This window comes from Gallus gallus, chromosome 2 (assembly GCF_016699485.2).
Source record: "Gallus gallus isolate bGalGal1 chromosome 2, bGalGal1.mat.broiler.GRCg7b, whole genome shotgun sequence".
NCBI classification, from domain to species: Eukaryota; Metazoa; Chordata; class Aves; order Galliformes; family Phasianidae; genus Gallus; species Gallus gallus.
The window spans coordinates 31,030,822-31,055,696 of NC_052533.1; the positions used below are offsets into that span (position 1 = coordinate 31,030,822).

General features: G+C 43.0%; 2 protein-coding genes across 2 annotated transcripts; both read left to right on the top strand.

The window, feature by feature from the left end:
- Positions 1-121: 121 nt before the first annotated feature.
- GPNMB (glycoprotein nmb) lies at positions 122-17,317 on the top strand. Its single transcript, XM_425991.7, has 11 exons — positions 122-265; positions 4,580-4,729; positions 5,416-5,559; positions 6,881-7,054; positions 8,136-8,294; positions 8,775-9,083; positions 10,225-10,347; positions 11,029-11,131; positions 11,948-12,153; positions 14,518-14,605; positions 15,391-17,317. Exons 1-11 carry the CDS (start codon positions 196-198, stop codon positions 15,542-15,544), a joined length of 1,680 nt encoding a protein of 559 aa, XP_425991.3. The 5' UTR covers positions 122-195; the 3' UTR covers positions 15,545-17,317.
- A 512-nt stretch (positions 17,318-17,829) lies between these two features.
- MALSU1 (mitochondrial assembly of ribosomal large subunit 1) lies at positions 17,830-23,878 on the top strand. Its single transcript, XM_418715.8, has 4 exons — positions 17,830-18,007; positions 19,286-19,464; positions 21,661-21,742; positions 23,102-23,878. The coding sequence occupies exons 1-4, from the start codon at positions 17,854-17,856 to the stop codon at positions 23,257-23,259; spliced, it is 573 nt and encodes a 190-aa protein (XP_418715.2). The 5' UTR covers positions 17,830-17,853; the 3' UTR covers positions 23,260-23,878.
- Positions 23,879-24,875: the final 997 nt, after the last annotated feature.

Genomic DNA, 24,875 nt, shown 5'->3' on the forward strand with positions numbered 1-24,875 from the left:
GTCATAAGCACATGAGCTGAAAGAAGCTGAAGACAAAATCATGCATCTCTGCTTAATTCCATCACATGATGAGTCCTGGGGCCCTTCATTTAATTGGAGAGCCGAGCAGTGGAGAGACTTCATTCTCACTTCCCAGTGGAGGCTGAAGGAGTTACTGCTCTGCCGTGCACACCAGCCAACGCACAGCCTGGCACCATGTGCGGGGCTCACCGCCACCTCGTGCTCCTGCTCCTGGCTGAAGCTGTCCTGTGTGCTGCTGCCATGCGTGAGTGCCTCCCTCACCCCTTCCCTCCCTCCTGTCCTGAGATGGTGCTGTAAAACCTATTTGCTCCCTGATGTGTAGTGGTTGCTGAGGCTATACCGAGCTGCAGAAAAATGCCAAGAGCTGTTTGCTGTGCTCCGTGGGTACAGAGCTAAGCCTTGGTTCATCTCCTCAAATTTCTAACAATATTTCTCTGGCTCAAGTAGAGCCAGAAAGGCAGAGGCAGGATGGACTTCTCGTAGTTTGCTTGGCTGGGAGAGGCTGCCAGAGCTCCAGGACGCGAGGAGTCCAGGATTTAGACCCTCCAGCCGTGGCGGTCAGGCTGGTCCCTGGCTTCTTCCCAGACTCCCAGCTTGACTTCCAGTCTTACTGACTCACTGAGCTCAGTGCTAGCAACCCAAAATGGGACCTGGGGGTCAAGTTCCAGAATCTGCAGGAAGGAAACTGAAGGCCTTAGCAACTGAGGTCAGGCTGAGCACACCTCTAGCCTTGTACCTGTCTTTACCGTGGGTACTTTCCCAGACTCAGATGATGTATAGCATCAGAACTTCCTCAGGCAGATGTAGAACCACTGTATTTAACAGGACTTCTCCATCAGTTCGTGCACTCCAGTTTTGGGTGGTAACCCTCATAAATTTTGACCCAGCACAAAATGTCACAGCTTAACTGTGCCTAACGTGAAGAAATAACTGTATTTTGTGCTTAGAACCTATCAGCTGCTAGTTTCATTTATTCTCCTTAACTCCTGGACTTTCAGAAACAGGGAAAAAATGCTTCTTCCTCCATGCTGTTCGTGATTCTGTTTTTATATTCTCCTGTCACCCACTCTCTGGGCTATTTGGTTGTTCCTCATCTGGAGACAGTTCTGTCCCTTTGGCACCTTCTCTGTATTTTTCAGTTCTCTGATACCCTGCTTGAGCAGCATGCAGTATTCAAGACGTGAGTATTCAAGACACATGGGGAATTATACAACGCTGTAACAATGTTTTCATCTTTACTCTTTAACCTTCTCCTATTTTTTCAACCATTCCCGAGCACCGCGTTCAAAACTGTAAAGATACAAGATCTCGTTTTCGAGTGGCAATAGTAGATTAGAGGCTCTTGTTCTGCACAAGCAGTTCTGTAACAACCCAGTCAGCCTTGCTCACCTGCTCCCCAGCTCCCTTGGCAAAACTTGACTGTATGTGTGAGGAATGCGCTCCTTTACGGCACATCATATTAATCCGCTGCTTCTGACAACTCTGTTCTTCACTGCTGTTTCTACCAGCTTGTCCAATTTGAGCATCACGCCTTTTATAATCCCCTAAATCTTCCCTGGAAATGCTTTAAGAACTGTCGGTACAGTTGCCAACTTTTGTTTCACGGCCACTGAAGCAGCTTTGAGCAAGACGTTACATGCTATGGTTAACAACGGCTCATTTATTTCACTCTTGAACAGCTTCCACACCTTTTGAGCCACCTGATCCGGACGGCCTTTTTATTTGTTGATTTGCTCTGTCTTTTTTTATTCACTTTGAGAGAGATCCTCCATCACTGTGAAGAAAATCCCAGCGCAGAAGTCTCTTAGGCTCTTCTGTTGTGCATGAAAATGTCAACAAATATATCTTTATTTTTGTGCCATCACTTTATCTTCCCTAAATGCTGCTTTTGTATCTGTACCATCTATTCACCCCACAGACTTTCTGGCAGGCTTTCTACTTCTTCTGTCTTTTAAAAAGATTAATTAGTAGGTTTTACACTTTTGTAAGTTGTTTCTCGGACTCTCTTTTGTCCCACTTTATTATGTTTCCACGCGGAACTTTAGGGAGTTTACATCATTTTCTCTCTTAGCTTGGCCATAACATCAGCCTTCTTACATTCTGCTCTTTACACCATCCTTTTATTGCTGTTCTAAAGCTGCCTTTCTCTCTTTCACGGCTAACACACTATCACAGGAAATGCTGAACTTGTCTTTTCTGTATTTTTCACCAAAATGAGAACCAGAATGAGAAAGAAGAACATCCATCAGAGTGTGATCTTTCCTCTTATCATCACCTCACCAAAACTATTACAGTAATCATTTTCTTAGATTGTATTATTACCCCGTCTATTTTGAACTAAACTGCTCTAATTTTATGTTACGACCAACATCTGTGCTTGAGTGTTTTTCATTGTCGCAGAGGAAATACATTAAAGCTTTTCATTCCTTTAAGTTCAGCAATGGAAAATCTTCAGTTCCACGTCTTAGCTGAACTAGTGGTGAAGTATTTTCTCATCTTAAAAAATGTCTTTGTCTTGCTCTGAAGCTTGTGAAATGTTTCGTATTTGATTGAAATAAACAAAGCACAACGGGGAGGCACAGAAATGCCTCAGGAGCTCGTGATTTAGAAGCAGTGACCACAGTTATTACTAAAGCTGGACAAGAAAACGACTTCTGGATTCAAAGACGGCAATTCAAAATTAAAAGCATGTATAAAATTAGAACTCTTCCAGCTCATTTTCATGAACTGAATATTTGGGGAAAAAAAAGTGATTGAAATGTTTTGATTGGACAAAATCAAAACATTTTTATTCATCACATAATTTTTAGATAAAATCAAAGAGAATGGGGGGAGAAAAAAAAGGAAACATTCATAACCACTCACTTTCAAATAAGATGACATTAATTTCTTGACATAACGCGATTGAGCACAAAAAGCTTTTGTGAAATATTTGTATGGTTTTTATAGCTTCTAATCTGCTTTTCTTTTCCTGAAGGACAATATTGCCCAACTCTGACAAAGACTGAACATAATAGAGCATGTGATAGAAGCCATGAGGAAATACAGGTCATGATGTTCTGCTTTGCTCACATCAAAATATCTTGAATTGTCAGGGAAGTCTTGATTCAAGATATTTAAGTGAGATTGCAAGGAGTTCCTGCAGGGCAAAAATGTATGGGAGAATATGTCTCATAACATCTGTAGACTCTGCTCTTTTCCTTGGACGTTTCAGTCCTCAAGCCTCAAGAGAGCAGGGAGAGAGCTGCTTGCTTTGGGGTGACCACTGAGATGGGACTGGCCAAGAGATGCCCTCCCAGCCCAGCAGCCATCTTACTGGGTGATATAACATCAAGAGAGAGGCAGCTCCTGCCTATTCTGTGGTGCTATCCCCCTGGCTCTTCCCTGTAGTAAAATTAGGAGTCACAAGACCAGGCTTAGACTGGCTACACCTGCTCTGCAACTTTTCCAAAACCACTGCAAACTCCAACATGACTGGTTTTGGTACAGCACGCAAAGCCATTCCTGCTCTTCTTATAGGTCCCTGCATCTTCCCTGAAATCATTCAGCTCTTTCTTGCACCTGTGTATAAATCTCAAAAGCATCCAGTATCTGCTAACTTTAAAATAAAGCCATGAAAAGCAGAAGAAATCCTGACTCCCTTGATGCTGGGACAGAATGGCACACCCAGCAGTTACCTGATTCAGATGACAGAGTTGTTCAAAGCCTCCAGGCTTTCATGGAACTCTCCATACGAGTCTACTTATGAACATATTTTTATGGTATCCCACAGTGTTTGACATGTTCCTACATGTTACTTGGATATTTATTTTGCTTTGCATTATGTAAGTACTTTATAACAGAGAGGGATCCTCGAAGGCCTGGGAGAAGTCTGAGTCCCTCGTTTGTAGTAATATGAGAAGAAAGAAGTTATTAACATTATTTAATCTGAGTCATTTTAAAGTAATAGGCATGAAGCTAATGTGTTTCTGCTGTGACACTGTAAACACATTGAATTTACTATTCAGCTCTTCATTTCCTTTTCTGCAAACACCAGCTTCTGTTACGGTTGGCTCCAGCCCTCTCACCCAAACCAGCAGCCACCCCACCAAAGAAGCATCACTGGGTCAAAATTCATTCCCAGCACAACCTCCACTAGAGCACAGCTCAGGCACAGTGCATGCAGCCTGTTACCCTTTCAGGCACAGATTTGTCACCTGTCCAGCACAAGGCATGCAGCAGTCGGGCAACCTCTTTATAACAGTCCTAACTGTAGCGTGGTTATGTTCACTCATAAGAACAATTGCTCTGATACGGTCAAAATGTTGTAAAGCATTGTTTTCTTTCTCTGGATAGCCTGCAATAGTGCAAGTGGGAAAATATCAGTCTGTCAGAGGTGGAATTGCAGGTTATAGTTGATTTAAGTGTCTAGAGCTGCAATGATTAAGTTCTGTAACTTTCCACTGGTGAAGAGGATCAGAACACAGTCACAACAGGAAGGCTGTTCAGCACAGGCACGCTGCCTTTATAGGGTGGGAGGGAGGACACCAGCCCACTGCATGTCTTCTTTTCCATCCAGGGTTTCAAGATGTGCTGAGCAATGGAAGAACTGCTCCTGTCACGTACCACAAGAAGATACAAGGCTGGTCTAGTGATCAAAACAAATGGAATGATAAACTTTATCCTTTCTGGGAAGACAGTGACCCTCGGTGGAAGGACTGCTGGAAAGGTAATGGCACACACACAATTCAAAGACACAGAGAAAACTTGCCGGAAACCCCACCTCACTGGAGCGTGCAGGTGCTGCAGTGCTTTTTCATAGGTGCAATACTCACAGCTGCTGCAAACACTGCAAGGCACGGATGATCTGCTCTGATACCATTACCAGCACCTTGTCTGAAGAAGCAGAATAGTGGGCTGTTCCAGTTACTGCTTTCCCATACCAGCCTCAGACATGAAAACTCACCACGACATAGCGATGGCCAGGGCTCTGGGATAGTGCTTTATTTGAAACGTGCCCTACGGGACATGCAGCTTCAATTTCTACCTCAGTAGGGTGCTGTGGGCTTCAGTTTAACAACTTCTGTGAAGAGCCTGTTCACTGTCTCCTGGGCTGAGCCAAGTTCTAAATATGGGGGAGAAATAGAAATATTCTCCTTTGGAATATATCAACCTCATAAGTAAAAAATCTCTTTTAGCTCTAGGAAGGAAATGAATGACAGATCTGTAAGTTATGTTGGGGGGAACCCCTTTTGTTCTAAACTAGGGCTTTGATGAGAACTCAAGTGATTTAGGAGTACAAATCCCCTGGATATAATGGAGCAACCAAGGAGGTGCTCACAGTGTAAATAGTGCACAGTTGAAGGTAGCTGCTGCTCTGATAAGTGCAGTGAAGACCAGTTTTGGTTTTTGCAGGAGGAAAGGTGACAACCAAACTGGTGACTGACAGCCCAGCACTGGTGGGATCCAATGTGACCTTTGTGGTGACCCTCCAGTTTCCCAAGTGCCAGAAAGAAGATTATGATGGCAACATTATATACCAGAGAAACTGTACTCCGGGTAAGCAATGGCAATCTCCATGCTGGTGTGAAAGTGCAAATCGTTGAAATCATTAGAAGTACACCCTATGAACAACAGTGATGTTGTTCTTAACTGATAACTACGCTAGAGTCTAACCTGTCATAGCATTTTCTTTCTGCACATTGCTGCATTATTTTTAACATTCTGCATCTGTTACATATAATGATGGGTTAATCTAAGGAGATTTGTCTTCAGTATAAAATTGGCTTCCCCAAATACTTTAATTGGCATTCATTTGGCTTCCTAACAAAACTGCTGCTGCTTTTCAGCTCAGTCACGATGTTGCAGTCCCTGGCCGAGTGCATGTTCAGCTGATCACTCAGTCACACTGTTTTCCTCAAAATCTATAAAGCTGCTTGTTTATAAAATTGACCTTTTTTCCAGACTGGGATTGTATAACTCACTAACAAACTAACTCCCAAGAAAGAATAAACACATTCCCACACTTTAAGTATTAAAAAAAAAACCAGAAAAATAATTTAAAATCAAGCAATCACTTCATATGATAATCATACTTTTATCTTATCCACATGCTTCATGGGGGAAAAAACATAACAATTTCAATGTTTGAAGCTGCCAGATCTGGAGTGACAGAGGCTGTTTTGTGTTTCTTCCTCTGAACCCATAAACCTTCAACACATTTTAAAGGATGAAAGTAATTTTCTTTTCAAGGCATAACAACTCTTTTGTTTTCTTCAGCCTAGATTCTACCTTTTCACTGCCTAATGTTTTGTTAACTGCTGATATCCCTTCTCTACTTAATGTCCGTTGTGCTGGTTGGGGAAGGAAACTATATTTTATTATTCAAAAAGGAAACTGAAGTTCAGGTCTAAGTTATTTAAAGGTGCTGTCGAGAACTTTTCTGACAAAGCAAACCAAGTCATTTCTTCACAGTGTTTCCATGGCTGAAGTTTCTACTAAAAATTTTAAATCCTGCTTGCCAAATGTTGGGGAAACTTCACTGTCTCCAGTGAAACACTGCAATGCCATGTAGTGGCCAGCAAATTTTGGAGAAGTAACTTTAAGTCGTGTCTGGCTCATGACACAGTAAATTGTTTAAGTCTCTAAATAAAAAATTCTAAGCCAGAAAAATCTGGTGTCTATATTAAAAACAAACAAACAAACAACAACAACAACAAAAACCCACATATGTGCAAAAACTGAATGTCAGCCTAAAAATAACCCAACGTACCCTGTTGTTTAAGGCCAATGACTGTCGTAACCTGGGGTGTCTGCCTCCTGTTTCCTCTCTTGCTGTGCGATTCTCACTTGACCAGGAATTTTGTGTAACTACACTTAGATTCTCCAGCTGCCCAGGATCAGTATGTCTACAACTGGACTGAATGGATCGACAACTGTGGCTGGGAAAACTGTACAAGCAACCATAGCCATAATGTATTCCCGGATGGAAGACCTTTCCCTCATTATCCTGGCTGGAGGCGAAGGAACTTTGTCTATCTGTTTCATACATTTGGTTAGTACTGCAACGTACCTCAGTTTGGTTGATGCTGCAAAGCTAATTACATTCACTCATTTTTCCTAGTATCTTTTATTAAAAGTCCTTTAAAAGGATTCCATGCTTCTTGAATGGGGACCCTGAATTCACTGCCCACTTTTCAAAGAGGACACCAGTTGCACTATTAATCTTCTGCTAGGTTTGGAAATTGTGTATTACCAGGAGATCTTTATTAAGTCTGCATTCACAGAACTACCACTGAAGAAAATTAATTTCCTTTCAGTGGTTCTCAATATACTTTTCTAGGAAAGCATAGTGTCTGAGGTCAGTCAGATGATTTGCTGGCCAGTCACTGCCACTTCAGATTGTCAGATTTTATAGAGAGCACAGAGATGCATATGTTCACATCAGTTTGATGGTACAGCAATTCTTAACTCCGGGGAGAAGGCAAAAGCTGTCATTGACTGTGTAGTACTGTTCTATTCACAGATGCTGATTTTCAGTATTTCCAGCTGTGATTATGTAATGCTTGGGCTATTTCTGGCACTGGCTACATACTAAATCTTAGAACCCTAATTTAGCTTGAGAAAATCAGTATTATCATCAACATCAGCAGGAATAATAACAATATTGTCCCTAATTTTACATAAAGGTGATATTATTTACTTACCTCAATCAGCTGAAAGACAAATAAACAAATGTATATGAAGGGCTATGGGGTATGAAGCATTATATCTTCTTGCTACATTGAAGGTAAACTCTTAATGCCTAAGAGGTAACGCCATCCACTACATAATCCTAATAACTCAACATCATGTAATTTCTTTGCAAAGATGTAAATGCCTTGGCAAACGCTCTTCCTTAAATCAGTGAAATTTGGGACATCTTTCTGATACCTTCAAAAAAAAAATAATAATAAGAGGAGTAAATGCACTGTAAAAGTGCTCCCAAAACACCTGCCAGATAACTGAAGGACAATTCTGAGCCATACATTTTGATCTGGGCAATCCAAGAGTCACAGAGATACAGGTTCTGTGAAAACAATTCCTTGTAGCTAGACTCAAAGGAAAACATATTACAAGTTCATGTTCTGTTTCAGGTCAGTACTATCAAACAATTGGACGATCTTCAGCAATTTTTTCAATCAACACTGCAAATATCACTCTCGGCAAACACAGAATGGCAGTATCCATTTACAGGAGAGGGCACTCAACGTACGTTCCCATTGCAAGAGCAAGTACCACTTATGTTGTAACAGGTGAGTGTGCTGAAATAAACTGCAATGAAATACTGGGAGCATTTGTTGTTTCACTATTATAAGAAAGAATTCGCCACAAACATAATCTGGCATGAAAAGAATGCATTGGCCTGAGAAAGGTTTTTAATACAAATGTGAAATCTCTAGCAAATTCCCTAGAATAATGCAATTAATCTCTGTACCTCTCTCAGTTGTGATGCCTCTACTTGACATGATGAAGAAGTATTTACTGGAGGAAATGCAGTTTCCCACTGATGCCTGTGATTCCTTATTTGTTCCCATACCTCTCTGGGTAACTGTTTGCCACTGTCCTTGACTTGGAAGATCAGTAGATCGAATTAAACTAGAAACCCATGTTAAAGATACTAACATCTCACATTCTGACTCTTGTTGCTCAGGAGCTTTGGAGCTGTTTGTTGTTTGGAGCCAGATATGTGCACTTCACTTACTTTCTTTACTTCTATTTTTTTTTTCCGGCAGACAAAATTCCCATATTTGTGAGCATGTCCCAAAAACATGACCGCAACATCTCAGATTCCATTTTTATCAAAGACTCACCAATCACATTTGATGTGAAAATCCATGATCCCAGCCACTACTTTAATGATTCCGCCATCTCCTACAAGTGGAACTTTGGAGATGGGAGTGGTTTATTTGTAGAAAGCGGTGCCACTACATCTCACACCTTTGCTCTGCAAGGAAACTTTACTCTGAATTTAACTGTTCAAGCTATTATACCCGTGCCTTGCAAGCCAGTAACACCCACTTCGTCGCTGCCCACCACAGCAGGTAAGAGTTTATCTATCAGCAGCGAGGACCTATGCTAAAACTCTAAGTTATTAAATACGTATATTTAGAACTTTCAGTATCACCAAAGAAATTCTGTGAAGCTCTGCAAGCCATCTACAGTTTGGTTTAGAAACAGAATCAATACACACACAGACATCATTTACACACTTAAAATCCTTATTTCCATTTACCTCAATTTAAGTTCTATCACCACAATGACAGCATAAAGGGATGTTCAGATGGACCCAAATATATACATATCTATTTTTATATCCTCTACTACACCAGATCAAGTGGTTGTGGTCTTGCCCACTCAAGAGACATCTTTTGAGGTAAGATGTAAATTTTAAGTGAGGAGGAAGTATTTCAGAGACAGTTCCTTTCTGGTTTGCATTAATCTCCACCCAAAATTAAATGAGATTGGATTGAACTAGAAAAAAATTTACTCATATTTCAAAATATGGGATTTCCACATTGCATTAAGCCAAGAATGGCTTTTCCACTTTAAATTTATACACAACTGTATTTCAGAATAATCTTCATTATGGTCAGCATTATTTTTATCATATCAAAGGATTTTAAAGTTTGCAAAACACCTGCAGTTTCAGCAGGGTAATTATATAACATTGCCAGTGTTAAATTGCAAATCTGGCTGCATTTTTCAAATTTCAAATTTTTAATGTGGTTTTAATGAAATATGAAGTGAGAATTAAAAAGCAAAGGAAAGAGAGAATTTTCACTACTTCCCTACTAGCTCTAATGTAAAACAATGGAAAAAATACTTGCTTTTAAAGTGAGCATTTTAAAGCTTTTATTGGCATTTGGAATTATTCTATAATTGATGTGGGGATTTCAAAGTTCAGTTATACCAAATCTTGCAATCTCACTTTTATTTCACACAGACAGGGGACAGACACAGAGTCTACTCTGGCCACTCTAAGGTTCTACAGAGCAGCTTACCACATGTGTTTTCTTTCAGAGTGATCCCATTCAGATAAACGTATTACTGCATAGCTGCAAAGCAAAATAACCAGTGACATATGTAATGAATACTATCGAGACACATAGTCATGCTCAGAATACTTCTACACAGAACTCATTCTAAAGCTGTGTATCTACTTTTTTTTCCTCAACCCAACAGTGACAACTGAAGTATCTTCTAATTCAGACCCTTCTGCTCCCAATGAGATAACAGAAGACAATCCTGATGGAGGTTGCCATATTTACAGATATGGATACTATGCAGCTGGTATCACCATTGTAGGTAAGGATGTGAGTCAATACCTGAAGTGGAATGAGGCTAATACTGTACTACACATATGGTAAAGATAATGTTTATTTAGCCACAGTTGTATCAGATATATGAGTCCCACTGTCGAGATCCTTCTCTTGGATACAGCTGGCATTTTTAAAGAGCAATGCACACATAGTTAACTGGCTTACTTTGGTTTCTGCTGTCAGGTCAGGTCAGTAGCAAAGTTTATGGTACCTTGGTTTCAGACAAGTCTTGATCTTCCTTTGTTTGGATGCCCACTGATGGTTGTCCCCATATAACACATGGGTTTCCAGGCACTTGGGCTGGGAAACAGCTGGTGGGGATACAAGCTCTGTCATTCTTTTCTGTTCTGAAACACACTGGCCAGAGGGGTCACATAAGGTTGAGCTAATCTTGGCATGTACAGAAGTTGTAGCTACTGGGAGGTGGAAGTGATTTTGTGAAAGAAATAACTAACTATAAAAGAAAAATAAAGCGAAGCAGAAGGGCACAATCTCACAGGGAAAGTACTGGAACATTTCTCAGCTTTCAAACCCTTCAAAAGGAGTGCTAAGGGAGGGACAAGGTTATGGCAAACAAGACCTAACCTGAGCATCGGCCAAACTCTTGAGGTTCTGTACACACAATCTTGTCACGTGTCCTACTGTTGACATCTGTTTCCTCTCCTAGAGGGAATCCTTGAGGTAAATATTATTCAGATGACAAGCATCCAGATGACAGAAAGTCAAGCTGAAAATCCACTGGTTGACTTTGTTGTTACCTGCCAAGGGAGGTAAGTACGCAAATGAAATTGTCAATCACCTTCCCTCTTTAAAAATAATTAGGTGCTGGAACACTGTCTGCACTTAGACACAGCTGAATGAACAAAAGCTGGGAACGCCGCAGTGTTTCTATTTCTTGACTGGAACTAAAGATAATGCAAGTCTCATTTGTAAATTATGTCAACAGAAGTGACTGCCAGGCTCATAGGATACAGAACAAACGGCAGGCTGAACTAAAAGCACGAGAACTAGATACTGTGGAAAAGCAATTCTATATTTTCCTGGCAAAGACAAGATTTCAGCACTCATTGTGAAATTGGAAGCAGCCTACTGAAATTGGAAGGAAACCCTCTCTTTTCAGCCATGATTTTTTGACACTTAGAGTAAATGGGTGTGTCTAAGCAATTTCTTGGAGAGAAAAATGTTGCGCTAATATTCCTAGCTCCTGGAAGGGGATTTGAGTTGAGAGGCATGAGAACTACGAAAATTGTCTTGGCAACACAACTGGAAAACAATTTACCTCTCTTAAGTTAGTTTTCACTTTTTTCGGCACAATACCACACATAAGAATCCATACTCTTTTCATAACGATACGTATTAAAGGCAACAAACTTCATAAGTTGATTTGTGGCAGGTTTTTCCTGTGACCACCATAAAATGTTAAATGCATAAAATATAGATTGTATATACATACCATCTTCATGATCACTATGGTATCACTGATCAGGAAACAAGCATCAGTGTAAATCTGAAGCATCAGTGCAAGGAGTCCGTAAGTGGGGCTAACAGAACTCCACAACACAACGTATTCTCTCTTCCCACCCCAGTCTCCCTACAGATGTCTGTACAGCAGTTTCTGACCCCACGTGCCAGGTGTCTCAGGGCATGATATGTGATCCCGTGATCGTCACTGAGGAATGCTTAATCACCATAAGGAGAGCTTTTGATGAACCTGGAACGTACTGTATAAACATCACCTTGGGGGATGACACAAGTCAAGCCCTTGCCAGCGCACTTATTTCTGTAAATGGAGGTGAGTCTGTGCAGAGCAGATGCGGGCTGTGTGAACAGTTTCTCCCTGTGGTCATTTATCTGCTGAGAAGGGAACACAAGAAGGTACACGGGAGTTTTAGCATGCCTGGAGGCCTCAGCTGAGGTTGTGCCATCTTGTGTGAGAGGTCATACAAAGATAAAAGACATTTGCTTCCCTGTGGGAATTTTAAATGTTAGAACCTGGTTTCATTTATGTGTATAATCTACAGAGTACAGCAATTATACAAACCCCTCAGTAACACAAAATATGAAATGTTCTTTAGCTGTAGGTTATTTTTGCTACTCTATTGGGCAGAAAAGTAGGTAAGGGACATGCCATTCATCGTATTGCACACATGGATACGTAGAAGACAGTAAGGAAGGATTTGGCTCATTTGAAAGAGAACCAAAGCCTACAGCTGAGCAGGCTGCCCTGTGCCCTGTTTGTAGCTCATTGTTCTTAATTGAGTTTCTATTTCTACACAAGATGAACCAGGTTCTGGAAAGGCCTGAGTCATTCACTGATGACAAAGTGTGCCCTAGGTGACTGTTTTCAGAATAGGTTTGCCTTGGTCAGATGAGTATCACTGTGTCTCACTCACAATTATTCAAGCAGTCTTTGACAGAAACAGGTATTAACTTGGCCTCGCTAAGGACCCTAAACAATAAAGCTGTCCCTCTGCTCCCAACCCATTCCCCTCCTGACCTCTCACTAAATGTCCCAGTGACTCTTCTGATTTATTTAATTAGCATCAGCCAAGAAACTGACCCTTTGAAGTCACTTGCCACACACAGTTGGCTGCTTTTATTCTATGTAGGTGTAAAATTAGCTGTGCCTAAATCAGTTCGTGGTGACTAAGACATAATGCCTGACCTAAATGTATTTCGGCCCCAAAAGACAGAAAAAAAAATGAAGTAGGATTTCACAAAAGTGTATTCTCAGCAGCTAAATTTAGCCTAACAAGACTGTCTCCCCAGGTTTCCTCCAAGAGGAAAAGCTAATCTGTAGTCTAGGGCTTTACACTATAATCATTGCAGAAATAGGATCTAAGAGAGGTTGCTGCTATGAATCACCTTCTGTAGGAGCTCATCAACGTTTGCAAACATTTCCCATGTGCCATGATTTTGCACAAATTTCAAGGGCAAATCCCATCATTTGGTACCTGACTATACCCAAACATTTGGCCTTTGAAGTTTGGCAGGACTGTATCTGGGTTTGCAGGCACTGCACGCCACACCAGCTCGTAACCTGCTCAAACTGCTGTTGAATGAATTGCAGTCCTGTGATTTAGACCTGTCCCATCAGTATGCTTTGCAAACTAGTCCAAGGATCTACCTTATTAATAAAATAATGTAAATCCCTACACACTCAGAAAAATTATCATGTAAGCAAACAGTGAAGTCAAGCCTCCACAGATATTTTATCAACAAACTGAAAAATGGATGAGGCATGTGTACCAAGTAAATGATTTAATGTCCTGATTTTCATAGATATCAGTTATAAACTAATACACTGGAAAGTAAGTCAATGTGCATCTCTAAGTTACTTCACTGTATAGAAACTGTTAATACGAGGAGCAATAATGAGTCTCAGTATTCTCAATGAATGGGTTGAAGTCCTTCCTATGGACTAGAAAATTAAGATGTGTAACATGTTTAAAAAAGAATTGTAACGATGCACCTTCTTCTATCACATAACAATGGAATTTGGAGTAGAGTGCAATTGTCAGCGACAAACCGGAAGGTAGAGTTCAATGACAATCAGAGCCCAGAGTTAATTTCCCAGGATAAGAATGTTAAAAAGCAGGGCTCCCAGCTCTTGAATAAGGCCAACAAGCCTGGGTTCATCAGGTCCTCAGCCAAGCTTTGCCATTTTAATACTTGGAGTTGAAACAAACAACATCTAAGAAACTCTATTTTTATTCCCTTTTCCTTTCCTCATGACTGTCACCCCTCGAACCAAAGTTGATTCCTATATTACAGCTTATAAAGAGACTAAATCTCATATTTCGGTGTAAATGGTCCCCTAGCTTTGCAATTGGCAGGGAGCAAATCGGCTCCACCTCGTGGGATGCCAGCAAGGGTGTCAGTGCCTGGAGGAGCCACATGTGTCTCTGGAGCATTGAACACGTAAAACCAGCAGAGCCAGCCCACTGCCTGGTGGCACCCAGAACTAAGCTGATCAGGCTGTGAAAGCACCACCTCCTGCCTAAGTCACTGAGTTCCAATGCTCAGCTTGCATTCCAGTATTTGAAGTGCACTTCAGCCATGAGAACAGTCAGATAAAAGTGATATTTTCTTGAGAAAGCCAATCTCACTGTTAAAACAAGGCTAACTTTTAATCAAGCTGCTTTCTGAACCCTAGGTTCATCCTCAGGAACAACAAAAGGTATCTTCATCTTCCTTGGTTTGTTGGCAGTGTTTGGCGCCATTGGGGCTTTTGTCCTTTACAAGTAAGTTGCTAAGACTAAAAACAGCTCAAGGAGCTGACAAAAATGTTAGTTAAACCAGCACAACCTGCAGCTTAAATTTGTGATAGCTGTATTTTTGTTTCTTCTTCATTGTTATTCGCAAATGTTCTAGCAAACATTCAAGAAAATGAGATTACTGGCTTAAACCATCAGAAAATGTGTGAATATTTGAATTTAATAGAAAATTACATATGGTGCTCATGTGCATAAACAGTAATAAAGAAGGCCTGGGAACAGCATGTAAGAAAACTGAAACTGCATGATGTGATTTAGATATTCAGTAAAACCCAACAAATAGAAATTTAATTTAGCTTTTAAACTCCTACAAGCAGCGATCAAGAATTAATCATCAAAATACATTAAATAACTGACAGATTCTTTGGGAAAAGGGTACTGGGCATGCAGAAAGTGCTTAAATATATAACTATAAATATATTTGTGCATTATTAGCTTGGATGTTTCTCGTGAACCTTTAAGACTGCACTGAGACTCCTGAGTTAAGAGTACGCTCAGCCTCTGCAGGCAGTGGTGAGGAGGAAACACCTCTGCAGAGCAACAATACTCCTTGAAGCATCAGAGCCTTCTCATTAACCAGGCCTTAGTCACAAATAATTAACTCTGGCAGACAATCATTATTTTTGTAATAGAAGGGAGAAGGAGTTAGGGTATGAATATATGATTAATTCTCTTCTGCGCTGGCTGTATGCTAAATGTGGACCTTTGTGTTCAAATGTCATTCTGCACCTAACTGTACATGTTCTTTGCAGGAGATACAAACAATACAAACCCATTGAGAGAAGTGCAGGACAAGCAGAGAACCAGGAAGGACTGAGTGCTTACATCAGCAACTTCAAAGCCTTTTTCTTCCCTAAGAGCACCGAGAGAAATCCTCTGCTGAAAAGCAAACCAGGCATTGTTTAAAGCTTTAGCTTAACATTGACTTAGATTATGTACAAGACTGTACCATGATGTTTTTTTGTTGTTGTTATAAAAACAAAGGAGTAAGGTAAAAACGCATCTAGATTGGTTGGTAGCTCTGGGGGGCTTGGTGCAATTAGAAATACCAAAATAGTCCTTCTTAGAAAACAAAGGTAGTTTTGAGCACTTGCTGTTCTTGCTTGTGATCTAGGATATGCTTTTCTAAATAACTAACCCTCATGCCTTGTGTTTTCTTACTTTTGGGTTAACTAGATGCAAAATTAATCAGATCTATAACCTGCAGGGGAAACAATACTATGTAAACAAGCAAAAACCAAAAACACATAAATACTTGGTCTTAAGTAGACAGTCCAGTATAGCTGCTTACCACCTAAAGAAGATTCGGGTCAAAAACAGGAGGCAGGCACTGGCTATGTCTGCAGAAAGAAACTGCTGTGCTATATTCCCAGGCGCTGACACCTAGCTGCTTACGTTGGTCCTCTGGTGGTCCTAGCACAGGCTTGCCCTGCACCTACCAGCTCCCCACCAAGCAAATCCCAGCCTCTGGGAACCTTCACAGGCACTGCTGCTCACAGGCAGTTTGGCAGCCACCCTGCTTTGCAGGGCAATGGCATTCAGCAGTGTGGAGGCAGCTCGTTCTGCGCCGGGTGGTCTCAGGGCCAGACAGAGGGCTGGACACGTTCAGTTCACTGCTGTGGACACAGCTACCAGTGCACAAGACTCACTATAACCTGCACCACAGACACCCAAGCAACAATAACAAGGCCCACCTGCTTGGTTTTTCCCGTTGAAACTTGTCTTTAAAGAAATTCTAATTTCTCCTTCCTCCTCCATCCCCTCTCTTTGACCCCTTCCTCAAACGAAAACCCCAATCTACATAAGGCACCATGCTCCAGTTATTGCTTTTGCGTCATCCAGCTTAGAAAGGATGAACTTCTGCAAAATCCACACCTCTTCACTCGTCCACTGCAGCAGTTCTGTGCTAAGTCACGTTGAGGCCTCTCTGAGGTGAGTCTGTCTTCTGGCCATACGTTCCTGTAATTCTGCGCTGTGGCATTTCAGAGCGGACTATGGCACACCTGTGAGGTTAGCTCTTCAGCTATAAAGACTCAGTAGCCTCTTACTTTGTTTCCACACTCCCCAGTGAATTGTAATTCTTTTGTAGCTATTTCAGACATATGCTTAGAAGTACCGGGTCTAGTTTTGTTACGCCTTCCTTATGGACAGCAAACTACCATCTAGCCATAACTGGGCACCTAAACAGTTCTCTGACTTAAACACAAACTACTTTTCCTGCTGTCTGAACGCTACGAGGCCTGTCGGCAGCCTGAAGCTGACTTGTTGCCCTGGCTTGGGGCAGGACAGGGCTTCCACCAACACCTCACGTTGCTGACCTGCTGTGAGGCAGGGAGAGACGAGCTCTGTCACAGTCACAGGGCACAGGGTCGGGGTGATGCAGGCTGCCGGTGACCCAAGCTACCTGCAGAAAGCACCTTGCTTGGAGAACACATTAGGAGCTGAGACTTCTTAGGCTTTCGTACCAAAACCAGCTTTCAGGCACACCTCAGTAACTTCTTTTATCTTTCACCCAAGAGTAGGGCACGGCGTGCACTGTCCTTTTTCATATACCATGTCACTTCAGTTTTATCATTTGATTTTGCCTTTTCAACTGTAACTTCCACTTGGTACACCTGTGGTTTTATACAACGGGATCTAACTGCTGTATTGACAAATAAACCATCCAATGATCGTCAAGAACGCTCTCCCTTTGTCTTGCAAATAGGCAGCTTGGCAAGTTCATAGAATCATGGCATGGCCTGGGTTGAAAAGGACCACAATGATCACCGACATTCAACCCCCTGCTATGTGCAGGGTCGCCAACCACCAGACCGGGCTGCCCAGAGCCACATCCAGCCTGGCCCTGAATGCCTCCAGGGATGGGGCATCCATCCCTGAGCGTTGTCCAAGTACTGACCAAAACAGCGTCTGCCTACAGAAAGCACACGTGCCCGTGCCTTAGTCCTCGTGTATTTATACACGCCTGACGCTCAGCCCCGCCCCGCCCTCACAGCAGGGCACTCAGCCCGCACGGGGCGGGGCCGGGCCGTCCCGCCACCATTGCAGCACGGCCTCCCCCTCCCACCTCCGTGGCCTCCGCGCACGCGCCGTCTCGCGCCCCACGACGCAAGCAGACCGACAGCGGGATAACCCAATAGGCGCGAGGGGCGGCAGGCAGGCCGGCCAATCGCCGTGCGATAGCCAGGCCGGGGGCGGGGCGTAGGACGGCCGGCATGTGGAGGGCGCTGCTGGGGGGCTGCCGCCTTCTGCGGTCTCGCTCCGCCGCGCCCGTCGTCGGGGCGCCCCGCGCGGGTGGGAGCGCGGCTGTGAGGAACGCGGGGGGCGGCGGAGCGGCAGCCGCGGCGCCGGAATGGCGGCAGGCGACAGGTAGGGCCCGCGGACGGGGGAGAGGGCGCTGCTCCCGCGTATGGGCCGTTATCGCGGCCGCTTTGGCTGCCTCGGTGTTGTGGGGGACGAGAGCCGGGAGGGTGCCCCGCTCCCTCAGCTCTGAGGCCTTCGTTCACGGATATGGAGCCGGCTTCCTAACCCCATCCGTGCCGGTACTTGCGTGTAGCCGCTGTTCTTTTGTTCGGCTCCGTCTTTATATTGGTAAATACGGAGCGTGGTTTTGCGTTGTTGCTCGGTGTGCGCTACCACAGCGCGGTGCTGACGGGCTGAAGTAGGCAGACGGCTGCTGTCTGCCTCGGTAGGGCAAATCGGAGACGGACTGGCCCGGTGGTGGGAGCAGAAGGTAACGGCACCGGCGTGCTGGGCTCCGCACTGGCGCACTTGGAGGCATTTAAAGGCAGTGACTGGAGATTTATCTACGGCGTGATAACAAATCTGCAGCCCCCTGAAAGGAGGTTGTAGTGAGATGAGGGCCGGCCTCCGCTTCCAGGTAACAGCAGTAGGATGAGAGGGAACGGCCTGAAGTTGCGCCGGGGGGGTTTAAGGTTGGCTATTTGGAAAGCTCTCAGAAGGAGCGGTGCTGCACTGGCACAGGGTGCTGGGGGCGTGCGGGACGTGTGGCCGTGTGGCACTGAGGGACGCGGGCAGTGGGCATGGTGGGGGTGGGCTGGTGGCTGGGCTGGGTGATGTGAGAGGTGTTTTAGGATTCTGTGGTGATCCCCTGTGGCAGAGCAGGCCGGAGAGCGTGGAAAAGAGCGCTGCGTCACATCAGCTCTGTTTTAATACGTTCGTTTCGTCCTGTTAAGAGTTGGGTTTCTCACACGTTGCCCGGGGCCTGCCAGGGCCTGTCGGCAAGCACTGTTGTGGAATATTTTTAATGCGTTCAAAATGAACGTCTGCTCAAGTATTTTGTTTTCATCCATCTGAATTGTCAAATATCCGGTGATAGTGTTGACTTCAAGATGCGCTCACGAGAAATAAAGAAGTTACCCTAAGGAAACTGCAACGTCTGCCAACAGCTCCAGGTATCGAGAGAGCACCAGTTACCAGAAGAGAGCTTAGTACTCAAGTGGGATGGCTTTAAAACATAGCTTTTAAAAATGAGCTGTTCGTGTTGGATTGCCAGTACCAAACCAAACTTCACTATGAGTGGCTTTCATTTAGTTCAGTGCTATTTTGCATCTTTGATAACTTGCAAGTGGCTGACTTTTGCAAGAAAGAAGTTATCATTACCACTGTTATTTTTTTCTGTTCCAGACGCTTCTCTTCCAAAGTTCAACATTGACTTTGTTGTAAATCTGCTGCGGCAAGAGAACGCAAAGGACATCTGTGTCATCCAAGTACCTCCAGAAATAAAGTACTGTCATTATTTTATAGTAGTCAGCGGATCTTCAACACGGCATCTCCATGCAATGGCACAGTATATGCTGAAAATGGTAAGATGCTTCCCACTGCAGTCTCTTGGTTGGTGAGAGTGGTTTTAGGTGAAGATTTACACTGTGAAATTCATTTCCCTCGGCTTACGGTTATACAGATACACTGGGCAAGATGAAATTGCATATTGTCATGTCATTTATTTTTGAGTGCATCCACCAACTAACTGTAGTTCTCTTCTTTTGTGGTGCTGCTCAACATGTAGAGTTTATATTTCAAAAACAGACTTCTGTATTCCAAGCACTGACGACAATAGCACAGGTTGATGGCTACAGTGGAAGTGTTGATCAGTGATGTGAAATGGTACAGACAAACTGTATCCACTTGTCTTCAGTTCAGTGTGCTTCACAGCTATTCCTGCTCCCTCAAAATAGCCTAATCTGACTGTTCTCAAACCCTAATCCATCAAACCTGCAGGTTTTCAAATACACTGTAAGACCAGAAGAAAGAGGCAAAGGATCCTCTCCTGAGCTTACTAAAGCAAACTGCTATTAAACAGTGACTGTGCTGTGCGTGTGCAGAAGGGAAGGAGAAGCAGCAGCCATCCGTCACAGAAATCTTGCACAGTTTGACTTTGGCAGAGTGTGCTTTTCAGTGTGGGAGCAGAGGTCAGAATAAGACTACAGGTAGAGCTTAGTGATGAGGACCTAACTCTGGGAGGGCAAATCTTTGAGGCCAGAAAAGAGCTGTCCTGACTGTTAAAAGCATGGTGTGAAGAGTGCAGCGTGCACCCATCTTGTTCACCTGTCTCTACTCCTAACCTGCAGCTTGCCTTCTCATACACATCCTTTCACTTCCTGACTCTGTATTTCTCCTAATTCTTCATTTATTTTTCTTCTAGCCCTGTTGCTTTCAGCTGTGAAACTTGAGGGGAGAAGGGGGAGATGGTTTTACTTTTCAGTACTCAGAGTGGCAGAGCATACCTGGCATTGGAAGCTTTGTAGGCAAAAAGGAAGCTGAAGCCTAAGGTGCTAAGCATAGCAGGTGCTGGGGCAGCTGGCTAGCTTAGTGCTACCACACTTGCAATGTTATGATAATGGCTGATTTACTGGCACTGAAATACAGATGTGCCTGTGTGTAGCATGAGGCCTTCCCACTCTTCTAGCAGCTTGTAAGCAGCAAAATCCCAGCTGCTGCTTACTCTTTCCTGTCTGGTGTCACGTTAGAGGAAGAACATAATGCTTGTCTTTAAACAGCCTTTAAAGACAGGGCTGAAGGAAACGTGGTGGAGATCAGCCTCAGCTTTGCCATGCTGAGTTACATGTCTTTAGTTACCTTCTGTTAAGGATATCTCATAAGCTACCTTTGAGAAACGTAAAACTACTTCTTAATTAAGTTATGGCTGCTCTGTTCTTTGCAGGTTGGGTCCATTGTCCAGCAGGTAGTGTTGTATGGAGCAACCACAAACAGTTGCATCTGGTGATAATTGATTTCATATTGAAGTAGGATTCATTTCCTCACTGGCCATACTATTACAGTCTGACTTTATAGTCTGTCTTTCAAGGCAGAAAGGACTGTTATTGCTGTGCACCTGTACTGTTTCCTTGTTCTGAAATAAATATCTTCTTAGTTTGCTAGTTTTAATTGCAGCTTAAAAAAGGTTTCCATGTTTTGGATAAGATACTTAAACTAGAGATAAGGTAAAACTTTTAATTAAGGAGCAGTGAAGATTCAGGAACTTCAGTATTGTAGGTTGGTTTTCTGGGGGGTTGTTTGTTTTTTTTTTTTTCCTTAATTTATGCTTCATATAAGGAAACTGTACTTAAACCTCCAGCTGTGCAATTTCTCCAGCTGTGGGGGATGCTTAGATTCTTGGTGCTGCAGGTAGGAAGACCGGAGCCCCTCCAGCCCATGTCTGCAAAAGCTGATGTGTTGCATAGGAAACTCCCAGCCTTGCCCCCATAGCTTCTGCAGTCCTGCTTTCAGCTGCCCTCTCCTCTTTGTCACAGTAGTTCATAGCTTGTAAACCTGGATGCTGATCATACTTTCCCCACTATGCAGTGAGTGCTCAGAGCACGCTCTTGAGGCAGGAGACTTCTTTGCCTTTTCTGTGATGCAAAGTCAAACTTGTTTTCTCCCCCTCTCCAGTTCAGATTTAAAACAACTCTACACAGCTTGACAAAGTCAAGTTTAGCTGCCAGGTCTGAGTGTGTTTAAATGAACGTGAAGTATTTTATTTTTTTGCTGTTGCTTCTCAGTACAAGCATCAGAAAGAAGAAAGTGATCCTCACACTCGGATCGAAGGGAAAGAGACACATGACTGGCTGTGCATTGATTTTGGTAAGTATTTGTGAATCTGACCTATATGACATTCTGCACGAGGTCTTTAAGGAAGGAAACATCCCAGTGAGCCCTGGTTGCCACAAAGAGTTGTCAGTGCTCTGATGTTTTACAATGTCAGTTGTGGATAGAACCCATGGAGCTACTAAGTTAACTTCCACTAAATATCACAGCATTGAGAAGAAGGCAGAAACTACTCTTCAGAAGCTAAAGCAGTCTTAATAAGTTGAATGTAGAACTACTGAAGAGAAAAGCTGCTTCAGTAAATTTCCACAAGTTTGTAGAATGACCATTTGGGCAAGCAGAGGCTCTTGGGATGCTGCCTGAGTAGTGAACTGTTGGACAGACTGCCACTGCCTATGTCATCCTATGGCACTAGATAAAGCCACAGTCCTAAAGGAGTTGAGTTTAGTATTTTGTTCTTAAGTGTGGAACTTTCCACACCAACATTCAGGGCTTTACCCTCAGAGAGCAGCATTGCAGCTTCACCACCATCTCTGTTATCTCACTCTCTCTGTTTTGGCTTAAGAGAGTATGAGTGAGAAAGCACTGCAGCCAACGATGTTCAGCTCAGTTACATTACTGTTGATGATGTTTGATAATTATAAACCAAGAAGTAATTGAAATTGAAGGGTATAACCAGAGAAAACATATTAGAAGTATATTGGAATGAGCTTTTTTGCTGTTTTAACAATGAAACCCTGTAAGAAAACACTCATTGCAGTAAAAGGGTGAGGCTTTGTCAAAGTTTGAGCTCAGCTGTTTCGTGTTAAAAAATATGAACAAAGCTAAGCAGCATGGGACACACCTAAAGAAAACTCATTGGCTATAGCTTTACGTTGCTGATAGTAAAGGGAAGCTGAAAGTTCATCTGTAGCTTTGGGGAAGGAGCTCATTTAAGTAAAAGTTCTGGCTTACAATTTCTTGGGACAGAAGGAAGACAACTTCTTTGATGTGGAGTTCTGTGATACTGTTTTAAATGGGAGCACTGTCCGCGTTCTGCTGGCTTTATTCTTGCATTCTGTGTAAGGAATGATCAGTTCCTCCTTGTTCAAGAGCTGGAATTGGTGATTGAAGAAGAGACCTCCCCCATCAGCTGACAGGTTATATCTAGCCAGGATGGGGTTGGAGTACTTAGACTCTGTGAAGCTGGAAGTGTGGTAGTGCTTTACAGGTCACTAACAAAAAGGGCTACTATGTTTCACTGCTGATAGATCCCTAAAATAAGCATTCTTACCCCACCCTATCATGGTAAAACCTGTATTTGAGCGTTTTCAAACTTAACCTGTTTCGTTGCCCTGAACTATGCTGCAGAGAACGCTCACTGCTTATTTATTGTGCTTTTTTTCTTCTGTGCAGGAAGCATAGTGGTACACTTCATGCTGCCAGAGACACGAGAGACTTATGAACTGGAGAAGCTGTGGACTCTAGGTTCCTATGATGACCAGCTGGCACAGATGACTCCACAGTTACTGCCAGAAGACTTTATACTGGGACTGACTTCCGAAGAGCAGTGATCAACTTGTGACAAGAACTTAATGTAGCTGCTGAGGTGCCTGACTAGAAAGAGACACGAGTGTGCCTCAGCAGACACAGGAGGCACAGCAACTTAGCCATCACCACAGGTGATCAGCATAAACCAATATATCGAACAAGCTACCAGAATGTCATAAAAGGACAGTATCGTAGGGGACCTTCCTGGAAGAAGGCAGCTCAATGGAGTTTGCAGTGAGAACAGTAGGAAAAGACATCCCTTTAAGCTACTTACCCCCAAACTCAGGCACAGCCTCTGCAGTGGCTGTTTTTCTAGTGTCTTTGAAAGGCCTGCCTGTGGTAGCAGTGCACGCTGAAGTACCCTTCCTGCAAAATGGCTTGAGTGCTGTAAGGTAAATCTACATTAAGTAGTAAAGTTTAAATGAGGCTTCTTGTATGAAGCCAGTTGCTTTTGGTTGAGGTGAAGCAAATCATGTGCCGAGTTGAATGGAGAGAGAAAACAGAATGGTGTTGCTGAGCGCATAAAAGCCAAGAGTAGCAGTGACAAATGTGTCTTGAATTAACAGAACAGTAAGTCAGTTCTTCAGCCAAGGCCAATCTGTTTTTAATAATAACAATAAAAACACAACTGAGGAACTTCAACTCCTTGCCTACGTATTAAAACATTCAGCTCATTGTAAGTGCACAACTAGCCTCTCTCAGAAGTTTTCCTCTCACCTGGTTCCTGGAACAGGACACTGAGGCAACATGCTGTGGCAGTGTAAACCTTCAGACCTTTTGAGGTGGGTGAAAATAGTCTTAGAGGAAGCCCTTTGTTACTCAGCATAACTTGCTGTTGGACAGATAGTTCAGCACTTTCAGATGTCATTGCACACTATTCTTGGTCAGCAACTGCTAAAATCCAGTGAGAAGAGCTTCAGGATGGTAACAAGTCTTGTTTTCTCATTACGGAACAAGGCTTTCATTGCTAGATTAGGATCTCTTCTTTCTGGAGAAGCTTGCTTTGCATCAGGATAAGTAGATGCTCAGGTTAATCATATTTTCATCCGTAGCCTTCTTCAAGCCCAGACAGCATCTCCTCCCTCTACAGCAGCTGCTGTTTGTATAATACCTCACAAAGAATATCATCTGCCCCATTTCACTCTGGGTCATTTATCATGCTGTCTGCCCTCTTATTTTAGCAGTAACTACCGTGAACTCACCTGCTCTTTGTTAGAAGGCAGCAGATACAGCTCTGCAAATTAAACAAGGAACTGTAATAAATATAGTTATTGAATGGAGGTAACACCAGATCTGTCCACAAAATTAAAGATGTTAGTGGTAAACGTGTCTGCAAAAAAAGATTTGCAGAATGCTTCCTGATACTTAGCAACAAGAAATTCACCTGGAGGAAAGATTACATTGGCTTTCTTACACATTGTGGTGGCTTCAAAACCAGGCATTTCCTCCTAGGAGAGATACATAGGAGTAGCTTCAGACCATTCCCTGAAAGCCTTTTCCTGCAGAAGACGTGTACAGCTAGCTGAATAGAGGCAGACTCAGCACATGTTACCTTATTATATGCACTCACCATACTTTAACATTTAGTAACGAAAGAACAGTAATGAGAGCCTAGAAAAGAGCAGTGATAGGGAGCAGC